Below are 17,129 nucleotides of genomic sequence, written 5' to 3'. Positions count from 1 at the left end.
GCCCCTCTGAACAGTGGCAAGAGTAGTGGCCCCCAGGATTGCTAGAAATAGTCAATATCAATAGTGGAAGAATGGTTCTTAGTGTTCCTTAGGTAAAGTCATGCTAATCCAGCTCACTAATAGATACTCTTCATGAGCTTTAATGAATATTGAGTTTTGAGAAGTGAGAATCTTTCCACAATTATTTGGCACACTTTATCAATTCACGTCCGTTCTTAGAGTTGGGGCTGTAATGTGGGAGAGCTCCTCTCAGCCTTCCACGGCGCTGGAATCTGTTTACAAATGGGGTTTAGACAAAAGCAGCAGGGCTGATTGTCTCATCTATGACCCTTTGCTATGGTTACTGATCCTAAGTATGAGAACATTCTGCTTTTCCTTCAGTGATCTCAAATGTGGGAAGATATTCTGTACTGGAGGGCAGCGTTCAACTCTCCTTGGAGAGGATAAGACATATAACCTTAAGAATCCCAAACAGAATGTGACCATCAAATGCAAAACCACGGTTTTATACCACAATTCTAGAGACATTGGCCTGGTTACTTCTGGAACAAAATGTGGAGAGGGAATGGTAAGAGGACAGTTGCTCACAAACATCATGGGTTTCTGGGATTGGCTCCAGACAGACTACTATATGGGAGACAGGAAAAAAGGGGGAGAGAGCCACTTTTCTTGTAAATTATTGAGGGAGAGGGTAAGGATAATATGGTAATAGTATTCCTGCTTGATTGTACTTATACTAAATTATATTTAATTGTTATAAATATGCTTAATTGGTTTCTTAAAATGGGAATTTAATGAAATCATACATGAATTCTATTCCAATTAATGTTACTGATGTCAGCAATCCCTCTTCATTTATTTTATTCATTCAGCCATATTTACTGACTAATGACTATGTTTTTGGTAATTAGGCTGCATTCCCATGGCCTATAGACCAGCACACTTGAGAATGTCATATGCAGAACATGGCCACTGAAATGCTTTCCTGGTGGTGTGGAAACAAGTGCATACTTGATCTAAAGGAAGAGAGATGGCTACCCACAGAGTATTGTGGCCACTCAGATTTCAGCTTGACTTGCTACACATTTTTTTTAACAGAGAGAAAACAAGAAAGGCTTTTTACTCTATATTCTGGATTTTAGCAATTATTATGACCCATAGTTAATTATTATGCATATTTGTTGGGTACAGTATAAGTATAATCTTTCATTACATATGTACAATGAGTAGTAACCACATCTGAGTAATTAGGATAGACACCACTTTAATAACTGACCATTTCTTTATGTTGGGAACATCCAAAATCCTCTCTTCTAACTATGTTAAAATATACAGTAGGTTATTATTAATTACAAGCATTCTGCTATATGGACCACTAGAAATCATTCTTCCTGGTCAATTGAAAATTTAAATATAATAACAAATATAATAACTGGAGTTGCCCTTTTCCTTCTCCTGACCACCCCACAAGCCTCTGGAAGCCACAGCTGTCTGCTTCCTTAAGTTCAAAATTTTTAGCTTTCACATTTTCTTGAGAATCTCCAACTTGTGTCTACATTATCTGACTCCCACACTTATCCAAGATGACACAAATGCTTCCTTTTATCTATTTTGCAGCTAAGTTATACTCCATTATATTTTTGGCACACTTTTTTGCCCATCCATTTATTGGAGGGTACTTAGGTTGAGTTACTATCTTCATTAGTATGAATAATTCTTCAAAAAACATCAGAGTACAGAAAAGACTTTTTTAGAAAGAAATTCCTATATAAACACAACACAGGGCTCCTTGGTTACTATCTGCTTGTTTAGAGTACAGTACTAACAGAAAAAAAATGAGAAGAGGAGGGAGAAAGGAATGGTGGAAGATTGGAGAATAAATGAACAGGAAAGGAGATCAGATGGAGAGAGACAGAGACAGAGACAGAGACAGAGACACAGAGAGAAGCTATTGGTACAGGAGAATTGCAAATCTGTTTTTGTGTTTATCTTTGACTAAACACCCAAAGATGGCAAAACCAAAGCAAGATATTTTCTCAGTTTTGTACTTTAGTTGAGCTTGTGATCCCTTGCAGGGAGATTGACATGGGTGTCACAGATGTGAAAGTAATCTGCCCTAGTGCTGCCTCAATCATGCGATTAAGACACATAAGAAGGAAGAAAGATTCCACAGAGAAACAACTTTCATGCACAGTCTAAAACTGTTAATATTTTTCTGATGTCTAATAAATCAGATTTGGGACTTTAAAAGAAAGACACATAGGAAGGAATGTATAATTTCATTTGTCACTTTGTAAAATCGCACATCTTGTAAGTTGTGTCACTCTAACTCATGCCAGTTGGTTACTTCCTTTCTAGGTTTGTAGCAATGGTGAATGTGTACAAATGGAAAAGGCCTACAATTCAACCAGCTGCTCCTCCCAGTGTAATGAAAATGATGTAAGATTTCATTGCCTCTTAAAGTACTTTATCACCAACCTTTTTTTTCTTAACTTAGTCTTCGTTCTTGAGCCCGTGTGGAAGTATACCTATTCTTTTAAAGAGCTATATATTGTATTTACATTTTATATATTATCAATAAAATCAGTGCAAAGGGCCACCTCAGATATTATTAAACATAGACACTGCCAATGTTACAGGCAAATAATTTATTATATATATATATATATAATTTAGAAATCTATTTTGTATATACATATAAACTTAATATGAAATTTAAATTTAAATTTTTCTTGAGGTCACTTAAATTCCACCAGTATCAACATGAGCCTAAAGGTTTTGTAAAAATATACAAATTCTAAATTTGTTTTTAGTTCAACACTGATCAATGCTATTGGTTTATATCTGGGTGGAACATCATCATCCCTAATCCAAATTATCACTTAAAATGTATTAAGATACATATCAGATACTCTTTCAAGTATTAAATATCTATAGGAATGCATATATGGATGTGTGGGACTGATGTAAAACTAACATTAACATAAATGAGCTGCATAGCATAGCTTTTCTCAGTCACTCAATAACGATACAATGCATGATTGACTGTTCTTCCAGATGGATGACCAAGGACATGAATGCCAGTGTGAGGATGAGTCAATAATAACTGACTGGGGAGAAGCTTTAAACCTTACCAGTAAGGAATGCGATTCTCACACATGTTCAAAGTCTACCACCAAGAAAGCTTTGTCTCCTCTGTCATGTATTTATTGTGTTTCTACACAGGTTTTTATGGTCTTATCTTACTATTTTCTATGTATGGAGAGCCAACCTTTATTTACTACATTTACATTTTAGAATTGATGCATCTTCTAGTCAACTGTCAGTTGTGACTTCTGAACACAATGGGGCCTTATCCATAGTTGGTTAATAACTAACCAAAGTTTTCTTGATGACTATGGCTTTCCTTAAGCATCCTGGAATCTTGGAGTGGATTGTTAATTGTTAATTGTTAATTGTTAATTGTTAATAGAGATTGTAATTTGTGTCATGTTGGAGGGCAGGAGTTAAAATCCTTTGGGGAAGAAATGAGTTTATAAATTCTACTTTCCCAAAGTTGAAGTGCAGCTGAAATTCTGTTTGTTTGTTTTTGTGTTGTAGGTGTCTCTGTCATGGCCATTGTGCTTATCATGGTCATTATTGGTGTTGGACTCGTCTTATTATTAGTTCGTTACCAGAAATGCATCAAGATGAAGCAAGTTCAAAAGTATGTCTGCGTATTCTGTGTCACAGGAGGCCATCACTAAATATACATTAATTTTGTGGCCTCAGAACTTATCATTGTGGGGTGGTCTGAGTCTAGTCCTAAAGAACAGATAAGAATACCCAATCAAATTTTTACATGCTTGTTCATATCCAAATGTTTATCCTGTGGTCCTCAAACCTCTTTACCTCTGAGCTATTGCAATGAAATTATCACCGGTACAAGCTACACATCACATAAAAACATCATATGTGGTTTAACTATAATCACTTGTCTATTCCAAGAGCGGGTGTCAATGTTCCTTTTTCCCTCTTTGCAGCTCTCCTAGAGAAATGCATGGAGTGGAGAATAAAGCATACTTCCCTGATGAGCACCATACAAGGAGTGAACCAATCCTGACAGATATCCATCCCCTACATGTGAGATATTTTCACTTGTGACAGTTAATGAGCTGTTGCATTATGGTCATGAATTTTTATTATTGAGGTATTCTATTTATTATTATTAATCTATATATATTTGTGTATGGTGTTGTGTCTGCCTGTCCGCTATAAGTGTGTGTGTGCGTGTGTGTGTGTGTGTGTGTGTGTGTGTGTGTGTGTGTGTCTGCCTGCCTGCCTTCCGCCTGTCTGTCTGCTTGCCTGTCTGTGTAGAGAGAGATCAGAAGACAACTTCATGGAGCCAGTTCTTTCCTTCCAGCTTTAGGTAGGTTTGGGGGGTTGAACTTGAGTCTTTTGGCTTGTGTAAGCCTAAGCACATTTGCAAACTGAGCTATCTCACTGGCCCTGCCTCTCTGGCAAGTAAGTTTTCAATGCGGAATTCACCCTAAGCTAAGTGAAGTGGGAGATGCTTAGAAGCCATTTAATGAGGCGATCTATACAAGTGAAGCTTTCACTGTATAGGTAAGTGGGGGGCGGTGAGGAAGGCAGAATGGGGCATTTACAATAACCAAGATTATTCCAAAGCAGAAAGTACTTACTAAATAAAATATTACCTCATGAACTAATGGAAAAAATTACAAATTTAAGTTATATTCTAGTATATAAAACAAATTGTATTAAATCCATGGGAGTTTAAATCATATATAAATTATGTTCTCAAAATAATATTATATTAGAAATAAAAAACAGAAAGGAACTATAAAAATTCTCAATTGGAACTTTAGCATTAAGCTCTAAGGAACTCCCATATTAAATGAAAAACAGCCCAGGCTAGGCTCAAATTCAAGGCTGTCCTTCTGCAGCCTCCTGAGTGCTAGAATTATAGCCATGTTCTGCTATTACATCTTGCCAGGCATTCTGTGTTTTAATACAAGTAACTGATGCCATTCTTAATAAGATTGCCCCCCAAAATGATAAAATTCCCATTAGGACCCAAGTCTTAAGGAAAGAATGGAGAGATATTTTTTGTTATCAGTCAACTGTTACTAGATACAGTGCCAATAAAAATAGAATGATAAATCATTTTAAAGAGTTTTTTTTTTTAATTTTGTGAGTGTATTTTGCCTGCAGGTTTGTATATACACCATATGTGGCTGGTGCCACATAGGCCAGAAGAAGGCACTGGAATCCCTGAAACTGGAGTTACATACAGTTGCGGGGGACCATGTGGGTACTAGAACCAAACCTAGGCCCTCTGAAAGAGCAACAACTGCTTCAGTTTATGATGCCAGTATTTTAAAATTTAGAACTTTGAGGGTTTTGGTGTAAGTCTGATGGTACAGTTCTATATATTTGTCCAGATGTTTTGCTTCCAAAAATTCTGGGTTTTGTCTAATATTTACAGAATATCTGTTCCCCACTCTCATGATGCTAACAGGCCACTGGGAAAAACAAAAACAAAAACAAAACAAAAAAATACTTCTGATTTCCACTGGAATATTTAGGCATCAATAATTCATCTTTCTTCTTCTATAAAATAGTTTAATATCTTTATCAATTTGTGCCTTTCACTATGTCATTGTTAATGCTGATATGGTTAAATACAAATCTTAATTGTCTGTTTTATGCACAGAGAATAGTGTATGATAATTTTCTAAATGTACATGAATAATTTTCTGGCACGACAATATATGATGCTTGGTATCAATCTTATGTAGTTACCCCAGGTTTAACTGAAAAAGTCTATATACTTTGTTAAGTGTCTGGTGTATATTTAGCACTTACTATATGTTAATTATCTACTATGTCTTACATGCTTTGCAGTTGCTCTTTTAATTACAGTTTCCTTAATGTGTGTAAATTACGTGCATTTCATGAGCTAACAGTCAAATTGAAGTTCTCTAATCCTCAGGGTGAGGGTGGGGCAATTGTCAGAGAAGCCAGTCCAGGATTTAAGTGGAGCTGGGACATAATTGTAGTACTTGTCAAGGCTGCAAGTTTAAGTTTGGTACAGTTGTATGTGCCTGTGATCTCATCACTTGAGAGATGGAAGCAGGAGAATCTAGACTTCAAGGCCAGTTTCAGCTATAAGAGATCCTGTCTCAATAACAAAACAAAACAATATTACAAGATCCTTAATGACTTTTTGTCATTTTTGGTTAAGTAGAATATTCTAAGAAGAGAAATTTGCTGAGAACCAGAATGATTCAGCTTAACACTGATGATGCATGCACTATGAAGGAGTTTTATGGACTTTACAGGAAGCTGTGAGCTCTTAAATCCCTTACTTACGATTTTACATTATTTATCATAGAATTATGTGAATAATAACAGTTTTAATAATGGTTTTTATACCATATTAAACCCTCCATGGAAGGCTGATCCTCATCAAAATTGTGGTCTGGAGAAGATGTCTTTAGTCTCTCTCTCTCTCTCTCTCTCTCTCTCTCTCTCTCTCTCTCTCTCTCTCTCAATCTGTGTGTGTGTGTGTGTGTGTGTGTGTGTGTGTGTGTGTGTGTGTGTGTGTGTGTAATGAATGATGCCTGGCTTTTTCTCTTTGGAAGGGAGTGCCTTCCACGTTTTTGCTTCTGCTGGGCCATGCCTTCTAGTTGTTTCACTGTCTCCTGGGGAGTTAACAGAAGGTAATTTAAATAGGGGCACCTCAGTTGAGTACATCTGTATATTCACAGGCAGTTTGGGAGCAACCAAAGAGCATCTGGGTTCATAACAATGTAAGTAGCTGTGGCCTTTCAGATTGCGAACAGAAATTTTGAGATTTGGAGACCAGCAGACCCACCTCATGCTACTCAGGCTACAGAATACTGAGAAGATTCCATCTTCTCTCATGGGTGTTCGTTATAGAACAGATGGTATATATGCTCACTTGTAAGCCAGAAATCTAAGGGAGATTACTGTTTCTACATCTTTTTTTATTTGTACATTTCCTGGATCTATGTCCCAGGAAATACATCCTGTGATCTTGGAAAGTGTGGTCCTTTCTTGAGTACTAATTGCAGGATAATAATATCTTTTCATCAACAGAGTACAGCAGAGACCCTGGAAAGCCTTCCATCCAGCTTTTCAAGTCCTCACTACATCACACTGGTATGTCCCTTCCATAGGTTGTTTGTGTCCATTTGCATACATCCCATTTATTGTTTTATTGTCACTTAACTACTATTAGTTTCTTGAGAAGATCCGGTAACATCACCCAGAAATTGGGTTGAAATATGACTAACTCACTCTAGTATGAACATGTGCTTATCCTGGTGGTGCTAAGCAGAAGAGAACTAAAAGATTCTGCACTCCTGAGGACACACTTGGTTTAAAATGTTCATAATTGGTCATAAATACTTGTTGGTTAAGTGTGATTGAGAAAACTTTTCTGATAGTTAGAATACATGGCTATGGGTTTCAGTATGGCCTTTTAAGACATCCTTTGTTCTGCTTCTCACCCTCATTGCCCAATCTTGTACCCCTTCACCACCCCCAGTGGTCATCTTTCTACTTTGGGTCATATGTATTCTACTACTGTCTCCTCCCACCTCTCTCCTTAAAACCCACTTTTCCCGTCTCAAGCACTCTTTCTATTTTGTGATCTATAGCCACCCCCAAATGCCAAGTTAAAGCCATAGTCCTTATAGGAGAAACACATGAGATATATCTGTGCTTCTGAGTCTGCGTTAATTCACTTACTGAAGTAATTTCCAGATCCATCTGCCTTCCTGCCAATTTCATGATTTTATTTTTCTCTATGACTGTATACAATTCCATTGTGTATATGACTATGTTTCTGTTGCCTCATTTATCTGTTGACAGACACATAGGCTGGTTCCACTTTCTTGTTTTGAATATTGCAACATTATAATGGATGTCTGAGAACCCTCCCTAGTAGGGTTTGGAGTCCTTCGGTGCGTGTTCAAAAATTGTCTAGCTGGTATTAATCACTATAATTGTTGTGTTTGTTTTTGCTATTTACACTGTTTTTAAATGAATGTCTTACTCATCACCCCAATCCTGGCCCAGTTTTGAGGGGTAGAAACACAATGATGTGAAATTTACTGAGGACTTGATTAGCTCCAGGGCTCTGGACTCTCAGTTAACCAGGATGGCAAAAACAAAGAATTATTGCAGATTCTCTACTAATGGCCCAGATCCTTGTGCATCTTCAAAGTCTATCAGGAAGGTACTTCACATTTGGAGATGTATGTACATCAAGATTCTCAGATCTGCAGTTTAAAAGCAGTCGTTCTCCCTAAGTGGATGACCAAGAGGCCATCATCAGGGTACTTCTGCCTGGGGCTCTTTGGCATCACAAAAAAGATCTGGTATTGTGCCTAAAAAGCTGTGCACGCAAATTTCCAACTGCAGAAGCTGTGTGGTCCATATCAAAGATGGTTCTAGTGGGTTTCAGTAGATGTGCTTGAAAATTCCCTTATATAACATATTCTTGGAGATTCACACACTTCGGTAGAACTGCGTGGCTTCTCATGAGACCTTCCCCTAAGCAGAAATTCCTTAGCCTTCCCTTCCATTAATTATTCTTGAACTGCCTTAGATGGTCCCCACCCCCATGGAGCAAGAAGCAGTCTGCCGTGTGTGTGCTCATGTGCATGCATGTGTATGTGTATCCTGTTCACAATAGCGGGTTCAGTTCCTGATAAAGTATACATTGTGTGTTATAGAAATCTATCAGCAAGGACTCAAGAGGAATTGCAGATCCCAAGCAAAGTGATAATGTGGTAGGTACCTGGGACAGGGAGTACATCCCTATTTAAATTTTCAAATGTTGGCATTCTTCAGTGTCCCTTACCTAGCCATTCACTGACTAGAGACATACTCTGCTCTTACCAGATGACAGGATGGTTGAAATCATGTGTACACAGACACACAGAAATTTCTATATAGTACGCTACAATGTATATTTACACTAAGACATTTAAGCTTAGTGGAAGGAACAAGCTAAAATTTAAGTGTTGGATGCACAATATTTTCTAGAAATAACAAAATAAGAGCTTTCTCTCAGATTTTATTGGCCATCCCCACAAATTGGGATTCCTTGATATACTTTATAGGGCATGGTGGGCTGGTTACCATGGCAAGGGAACACTGCTTACTAAATTCTTCCATTACTAAAGATTTTTCTTACCAAGCCAAGCAGTTACAGTGGGTGAAGGGCACTGTCTCCTTTGAATGACTATGTCTATTTTGGAAACAATTCTTTAAAAAATGTCTAAGAAACAGAACAACTATTTCTTGCCTATATTTCTGAACTTCTGCCTTTTCTCTTTCACCATCTTTCTGTTGTGATTGGCCCATTCATTTTAGAGCATAAGTAACCATGACTACCATCTAAGGGGTGTGGATAAAAACAGAACAATAGATCAGTGAGAAGACTTAGCAGGAGAGGTGCTTGCTGTGAAAACCCAGATACCTAAGTTCCATCTCAGGAACCCATAGTGGAGGGAGAGAGCCAACTCCCTAAAGCTGTCCTCTCCCCTGCACAGCTGTACTGTGGTATACACACACTGGAGCTCCCCACCCCTCTTTCTCTGTCTCTCACACACAAAAGTAAATAATTTTAAATTAGTAAAATAGAATCTCATTCTAATTTGCAGATATGAAAGAAGGACTGAAATACATGTTTACAGATTTTGTAGAAAACAACTCATTGTTAACCATCTGCTTCTGTTTAGAACTTGAAACTGGATATCCAAAACGGCTGTGCAAGACTGGGATGAAGATTCTCCATGCAGCTCTCCCCAGCCTTGATGTCTGCTAAACAGATTTTGGCTGTTTTTCCAAATATTCTTTATCTGGATAGAAAATGCTCAAGAGAAACAGTTTCTTTCTGTTAATGTTTAGCCATAGAACCCACAGCCTATAGCACAAATTGTAAGCTCCAGAAAATTTGTGTATTTTTCCAGTGGGTTTTAATTGAATGTCCAAATAGGAAGTTTCTCTGCTCTAGTAGTTTCCTACACAATATTGCTCTCCTTGGCTTTATAAGAATTAAAACTTGGACACTGATCATTTAGAGCCTTGTGTATAAGAAACAAACAAGTGATGGAATAGTTAGTTTGTGAAGGTCATAACAGCAGTTACTTTCAGGCCAGGTGTGGTAGTCCAGGACAGTTCTGTGATCCCTGGAGGCTGAGGCAGGATGATGTCAGGTTCAGAGTCCATGTGGACTGCAAAAAGAGACCAAGTCAAGACTGGGATACTTAATGAGAACTCTAACAAAAGTTTAAATTTTAAAATGGACTAGGTACATTAGGAATGAGCTCAGTGGTACAGCAGAGTGGGAGACACCCTGGATTCAACCCCCAGAACTATACACAAAACAAAAACAAAAAAAGGCCAGAAAGATCAAAACAAATAAAAAGGGGGCCTATTTTGATTTTTTCAAGCTATGTCATTGATATCTGGTTTAAATGAAATTGTCTCCTATATAAGTGCCAGGGAGGTAAGTGCAGGGTAGTGAGTTATACTAGTTGACTAAAAGTGGAGGGAACAGAAAGAATGGCCTCATTGACTAAAGAAGAGTCAGAAAGCACACCAACTACAACTGAGGTGCACGGGCTCCTACAAGCTCTGTATTTCTAGGTCTGCCTTTCTATGGTTCTATAAGAAGCCCTGTAGATATCAGGGATCTTAAAAAGTTCACAACACCTCCACACATGCATGCTAGGGTCTCTGAAGCCTCAGGATGCACTCATGAGTGCTTAGTGTTTAGTTTCTGTCCTGCAGATCTCTGCAGGCCCATGGGTTTGTTGCCTTGTGTGGGGTGTTTCCTTATACAGATGTCTTTGGGTGGGACCACTCTTCTCTCTCTCTCTCTCTCTCTCTCTCTCTCTCTCTCTCTCTCTCTCTCTCTCTCTCTCTCTCTCACGCACGAACGTGCACGCGCGCAGTCTCTGTTTTCTTGTGGGAAACTGTTAAGCCTACTGAAGCTATTGCTATTTCCCCCTATTCTGAAATAAAGATCTCAAATGCTAAATGAAAGTTTTGTGATTCAATGAAATAAAAGCTAGAGAAGAACAGGGTGTGCTGTCCTTGGTGACATTTCTGTTGCTGTGCTGTTGCAGTTTATTCTCCTGTAGGAGCCGCTGAGAATCCTGGTGACTCAGCACATCACACACATCAGCTTTCCAGAACATCTCACCAAAGGATTTAATAAATGCTGCTGCTTTAAGAAAGAATATTGGGATGGAGACGTAGCTTATGGGGTGCCGGAGCCAAAGGAGGGAGATTATAGGTCAGGTCAGGGAGAGAGGAAGGGAGGGAGAAAAGGAGGAAGAGGAAATGGAGGGGGAGGAGAAAGACAGGAGGAGGCAGGGAAGGAGGAGAAAGAGGAGGAAGGGGTTGAGAAAGAGGAGATTCCAGTACCTGGGAGAAAGAGGCAAGGAATTACAAAGTTTGAAGCCAGCCTAGGCTGTGTAATGAGCTCAAAGCAGTCTCAGATACATAGGGAGATTTTCCTTGAAAAAATTGTGAGCTGCTAACATAGCTCAGTGGTAGAGTTCATGACTAAAACCTATAAGGTCAGTCTCTGCATGATAAGAAAAAATAGTAACCAGGTAATGTTTTTATACCTGAAGACGCTAATATACATAAATCCATGAGGAATAAAAGAGAAACTCCTTTATCCAGTGAGAAGCCTTGCTCTGAGTGTGCTGTGTGAAAAGTATAAACCTATTTGTATCTTTCTACAATGTCAGAATGCGTCGAATAACAGCAAATTCAATTGCTATTTAGATTCATTGGCTATGATTTTGCTTGATAGCTGGCCTGCCCATTGGCAGTCACAGGTTCTCTCATTCTACCTTAATTGCTAATATTACCTTGTAGATCATGCACAATAATGCACTGCTATGCATTTTACAGAATGACTAAGAATAGGGATAATGAGGCTGCAGAGAAGAGAGGTGCTGTCCTAACAGAGTGAGAGAGAGAGGAGGAGGAGGAGGAAGAGGATGATGATGATGATGATGATGATGATGATGCAGGTGTACAGGAACAGTACGTAGAGGACAGATGAGAAGTCTTAGCCAAGCACTGGTACAGAGCTGTTCGGGTCAGATGTCAAATGCAGGTACTGAAAGAAGGCCACAGGGTCAGCTTAAAGTGGATCATAATGTCATGGGCAGAAGTAGCTGAACTCAAGCTGGGGACTGATGCATGAGTCCTTTTCTGTCTCACTTTTTCTGAATGAGGCTGATGACAAGTGACTGGGTGACCAGTCAGCTTGCCTTTCCTGCTTTGGTCTTGGGGTGCTCCTTTTACACCTTGAGATAAGGAGGAGGGTGCAACTGATCGGTGCATGATCCAATGTTCATCATAATATTTCATACATTTTCAGGTGTCCTTAATGCTTGGAACAAATGACCAGTCTGTGCCTCCTGATGCGCTGGTGTGCCTGGTCATTACATCTGTAAGCAGAATGTAGACTCAGTCTTTCTTACACTCAAAATGGGATAGCACTGGTAAAGCCTGCAGATTTATAAAATGGAGTCACTCAAACTGGACACAGCCCTAGCTGGTATTTCATAGAGCAGTAACTCAGGAGAGGCCGAGCCTGTTTTTCTCAGTCCCACCACAGCAGATAATAACTTAGCATGCAAAATTAAGGGGAAGCCACACTTTCAGATTCTCCTGAACATGTCATGTGTTGGAGAAGAGTACACACATTTTGGCATCATCTAAATCCCTTATAAAATGATCACCTTCTTGAATTTTTCTTTGGTGTCTATCCAACATCTCTTCTAAAAAGTTTAGCACCATTGTTTCTTTGTCTGCTTTGGTCTCCGCATTGAATTGACTACTAACTTCTGGTTATTTATTCCCCAAGTTTCTTCTTTCTCTAATTAACTATATCTGGCCTTTCTTCAAGCTCCAGCCTCATAATTTCCCTACTCTTCTCTCCAGAGTTCTAGCCTGATTATGCTTTCTTCTGATAACCTTGGAGCCTTCTTGCAGGCAAATCTCTTTAGATTTTACCTATAGTTCTCCAAGCTCATCCAAGCTAATCTTCTGATGAATCATATCCCATGTGTCCTTAGAAGAGGTGTGTTTATTAGAAAGTAGAGGAAGCTGAAGCTTCCAGTTCTATCATGAGTGTGGCCTCTTGTAATATCCCAGTATCTTTCAGCTAATTTTATCTCTGTGTTCATTGCTGTTTTTCCTCTGGGATGGGCATCCATCTCAGGTCTTGGCGCATGGAAAGTACAAATTCTACTGCCAAGTTTCATCTCTAGTCCTACAATCTTTAATTGGCCTTCAGTGGGTTGAAGGAGAAAAGCAATGTCTTTACAAGCAGAAGTGTCAAAGCCTGTAGCAGAAAAACAGAACAGAGATGCACTTTCATGAAACTTAGCTCATAGGTTGCAGTTGAGGCTGGGAGTGGACCAGTCTGAGATCACTGGATGGAGAGGAGCTCTGAGCTTCTATAATCCATCCATATACCCCTCAGTGTGGGGTCTGAAATCAGAGCCTGAACATAGAGTATCAGGACTGAAAACCAGCTGAACAGTGACCATGCTATGCAGCCTACATACAGATCATTGGTTCCTAGGTTAGGCAAAACTAATGCATAAGCCACTGACCTCTAAACAACACAGACATGGGCAACTTGTAGGAAATCGGGATGAATTATAGCGGTCGAAACACAATCCGACACACCAGTGACTGCACACTGAGGGCCATGTGGCCACAGAGGGGTTTGTGGTGTCACCTTTCAAACACTCTGACACGTGAGGCAGAATCTGCATCTTCGATATTTTCCAAAGGCTGTGGGGCCAAGGTGAAGGTGGGATTTAAATGAGAGAAATGGGTATTTATTAGGGAAGCACTTACTCAAATAATAGTAAATAACCACCATGGTCTTCCTGCTCCAGAAAATGCAGTCTCTGCCCTTTTGATGCTCTCACCACAATCCAAGAGAGTGAGCCAGCCCCTACTTTTCCTTATAAGGGGTCATGTCTGGATACCTGAAGCCACACCATAGGTGTGGCCACTACGGAAACTTCACTGGCAAAGCAAGATGCCGTTACATTTTCCCTTTTTGTCTAAATAGGAGGGTTTTAAGCCTGATGGAATATTAAGTATATTTTTATGTCAGTTTTGTCAGGAATGAAGCTATGGTGCTACAAAATGAACTCTATAAATGATCTATGAATATAGTCTTGATGACTCATATTTGTGGCCCCCACCAGGATTACAAACACGTATTAAATATACCTGTTGTTACAGAATTCTCTACCATTTTCTCATCTATACTGGCAGTGGCTACAGGATTCAAAACTCACTTTAGATGTGCTGAAATTGGAGAGCTACTTTCTTAGCTCCCATAGAGAAAACTGTTTCCCGCAATGAAGTTCACAGAAGAAACACAAGGTGGCGACATAGCTAGAGAAATTTCATGTGAATGTGTCCATCCAGACATCCCCAGACTTTCAAAGCGATGACTTGAAATAAACTTACTAAGAAATTTGCTAACTTCACTCTCAATGCTCAGAAATGGAAATCAGTGTGAAATTTTCCCGCTCTCATTTCCTTCTCTGCCAAGATAATGGGCCAAAGGGAAGACATACACTTAAATCAAACAAACGGAGAAATGGATGGCATATTGCCAACCAGAAAAGCAAGTGGGTTTACTTTCAGCTCTGAAGTTTTTGACACTAACACAGCAGACTCCAATATCCCAGACTTCCAAAGGCTAAAGGGAAATGAACTTTGTTTATTTGCTTTTACTATGTACTGTCCGCTGGTTTATTTTAATTAAGGTCAGCAAGTTAGCACATCCTTCGGCTGCCATGAAAACCAGAAAAGTCCTTCGACCCTCATCCCAAGGGTATACAATGAATGGTCAATGTGAGGAAAGGCTGGACACTTGGCTGATGTATCTGATTTTGTGGTAAACTATTGGTGACAACTGATGTCCCTCTGCTAATCACAGCCAAAGAGTGAGAATTATTGATCGGATTCTTGAGCTTATTTGAAGCTTTCTGATCATTCCCTAACTGAAGGTCAGGCTTTCAGAAGACTCAAGTGCCTCTCTGTAAGGAAATGGCTGTGCTGTGGTTGGCAGTCTCCATTAATGTCTTTCAACAGGACATCTGTAATCCCGAGCTGTGTGTAATGGATATTGATTGATAAGAAGACAGAGATAACTTTAAGGCTTCAGGGGTCTTCAGGGACAAAAGGTATAGAAGGGGAGCACAGGGATGCTAGCTAAGGAGAAAGTGTGGAAGAACTGTATTATATAATGGTACACAAGTGAATTGAGAAGCCAGGGCTGCTTATTGAAGGATATCAGATAATTGCCTTGAGAACAGACACATTTACTGAGCACATGTTATGAGTAGAAAATTACTCTAAACACTTTCATCTGAATTATTTTGTGTAACATGAAACAACTTTATGAATTAACCATTATTTTCAATTGACAGCTTAAGAAAATTGGCATAAAACAAATTAAATGGTATGCTGAGAGATTCCTGATCAGTAGTGCAATTGGCTTCCCAAACTAAGAGGTTTGACCTTAGGAAGCATGGTTTGCATCAGTCCTATGATGCTGAAATACAATTTTGATGAGGTAAAAACACACAGTGTGCACTCACACACACACACAACCAAATACAGACTTGTGCAAGTGAGATTGATATATGTCATTCTCAATCCCACTTTCCATCCACCAAACTTATCAGCTCTCACAGACACCTTAGCAGAAAGAAACAGCAGAATTTCAGGTTCAACAGAAGAAGTTACTGGAGATTAATTCAATCTTCTGAACTGTCTCTAGTGTTCATTATGAAGGAGATACTCACAAGTTCTGGAAATAACCTAACCTCAATCCTAACCCTAAAACTAACCCTAACCTTATTCTTTCCCTTAACCCTAACCTTAATGCTACCACTAACACCAAACCTAAACCAGACAGTGACAGGAAAACTCTTTTCCAGAAGCCACCTAACTGGAACACTAACACACTATGTGGGAGAACCCTTGGGCTAAGCAGAAAAATGGCAATGTGGTAAAATCACATGGTGCCACCTTCTGCATCTCAATAGCCAAAATTGCCATTTCTTTACCACGATAGCCACAGTTGGTTCTCTTCTAAAACAACCAAATGAAAAGAGAGACATAGTCCCAGAGTGACTTTAGACTTCTGAAGGAAATACGAGATTAAAAGTAGTTAAAATAGCTGATGAAATGGATTATCTGCAGTTAGTGTCCATTTATAATAGTTCATGCCTTTCAGCCTACACTTGTTGTAAACTTGTGTGTTTGCACTTGTGTTCCTGTTGTATTTTTACTCTAAGGACGTGAAAATGTGCTGAAGTATGAAGCTCTGCATATAGGAGAGTGGGTACGGAGACAGACTGAAGGTAGCTTTTGTAGGATATTTCTTGCTGTTGTTGTCTTACAGACAATGGGATTATTAAATGACTTAAATGAAAACATGGTTTAATTTATATTTTAGGAGAGGAGGACAACTTTTTAGGGGAATGTCTGCTGTAGTAAAAAGGTACAAGCTTCACAGAGACAAAAATGGCAGAAATGGAGAGAAGAGGGTGGAGAGGTGTGCAGGGAGAGTGAGAAGGTCATCTGACTTTCTAGACTCCTGATAGGCCTCCCTGTGGCTTCCCAAGTCACTTCATTGAGAAAGGAAATATTGAATGACAAAGCAAGTGGGACCAGAGGTGATATGCAGATTAAGTTTGAGGTATTTAAAACAAACCTTTACATAATTACAGTGAACTAGTATGATAATTGATAATAAATATACATTGGCAAAATTACATGTAAAAATATCGCTTTAAATTATCAACTCAAGAGTTTGGAGAGAGACCAGCAGTAAATAGCTTCTACTTATCTGACAGAGGGCTCTCTGCTCCAGATAGCAGCAGGAAGCTGGGCCTCCAGGCCCAGGGATTCTGATGCCCTCCTCTGCTCTGGCCTCCTTGGGTACTGCACTCATATGGACAATCCCCTCTCCCCTCTCCACTCTCTCAGACACACAGATAAACATAATTAAAAATATA

The 17,129-nt window shown here is 39.2% G+C and overlaps 1 protein-coding gene across 1 annotated transcript in view; it reads left to right on the top strand.

Moving 5' to 3' along the window:
• The window catches only part of Adam7 (ADAM metallopeptidase domain 7), a 34,996-nt gene extending 25,172 nt beyond the window's left edge, over window positions 1-9,824 (top strand). The window contains exons 16-23 of the mRNA XM_027390033.1: window positions 382-568; window positions 2,359-2,439; window positions 3,058-3,136; window positions 3,601-3,706; window positions 4,023-4,122; window positions 7,126-7,188; window positions 8,769-8,825; window positions 9,780-9,824. Coding sequence (XP_027245834.1) covers window positions 382-568; window positions 2,359-2,439; window positions 3,058-3,136; window positions 3,601-3,706; window positions 4,023-4,122; window positions 7,126-7,188; window positions 8,769-8,825; window positions 9,780-9,824 — 718 coding nt within the window. The remainder of the gene's footprint in view (window positions 1-381; window positions 569-2,358; window positions 2,440-3,057; window positions 3,137-3,600; window positions 3,707-4,022; window positions 4,123-7,125; window positions 7,189-8,768; window positions 8,826-9,779) is intronic.
• The last annotated feature ends 7,305 nt before the right edge of the window (window positions 9,825-17,129 follow it).

Source organism: Cricetulus griseus (assembly GCF_003668045.3).
Source record: "Cricetulus griseus strain 17A/GY chromosome 1 unlocalized genomic scaffold, alternate assembly CriGri-PICRH-1.0 chr1_1, whole genome shotgun sequence".
Classification (NCBI taxonomy): domain Eukaryota; kingdom Metazoa; phylum Chordata; class Mammalia; order Rodentia; family Cricetidae; genus Cricetulus; species Cricetulus griseus.
This window is presented reverse-complemented; position numbering and strand designations above follow the sequence as displayed.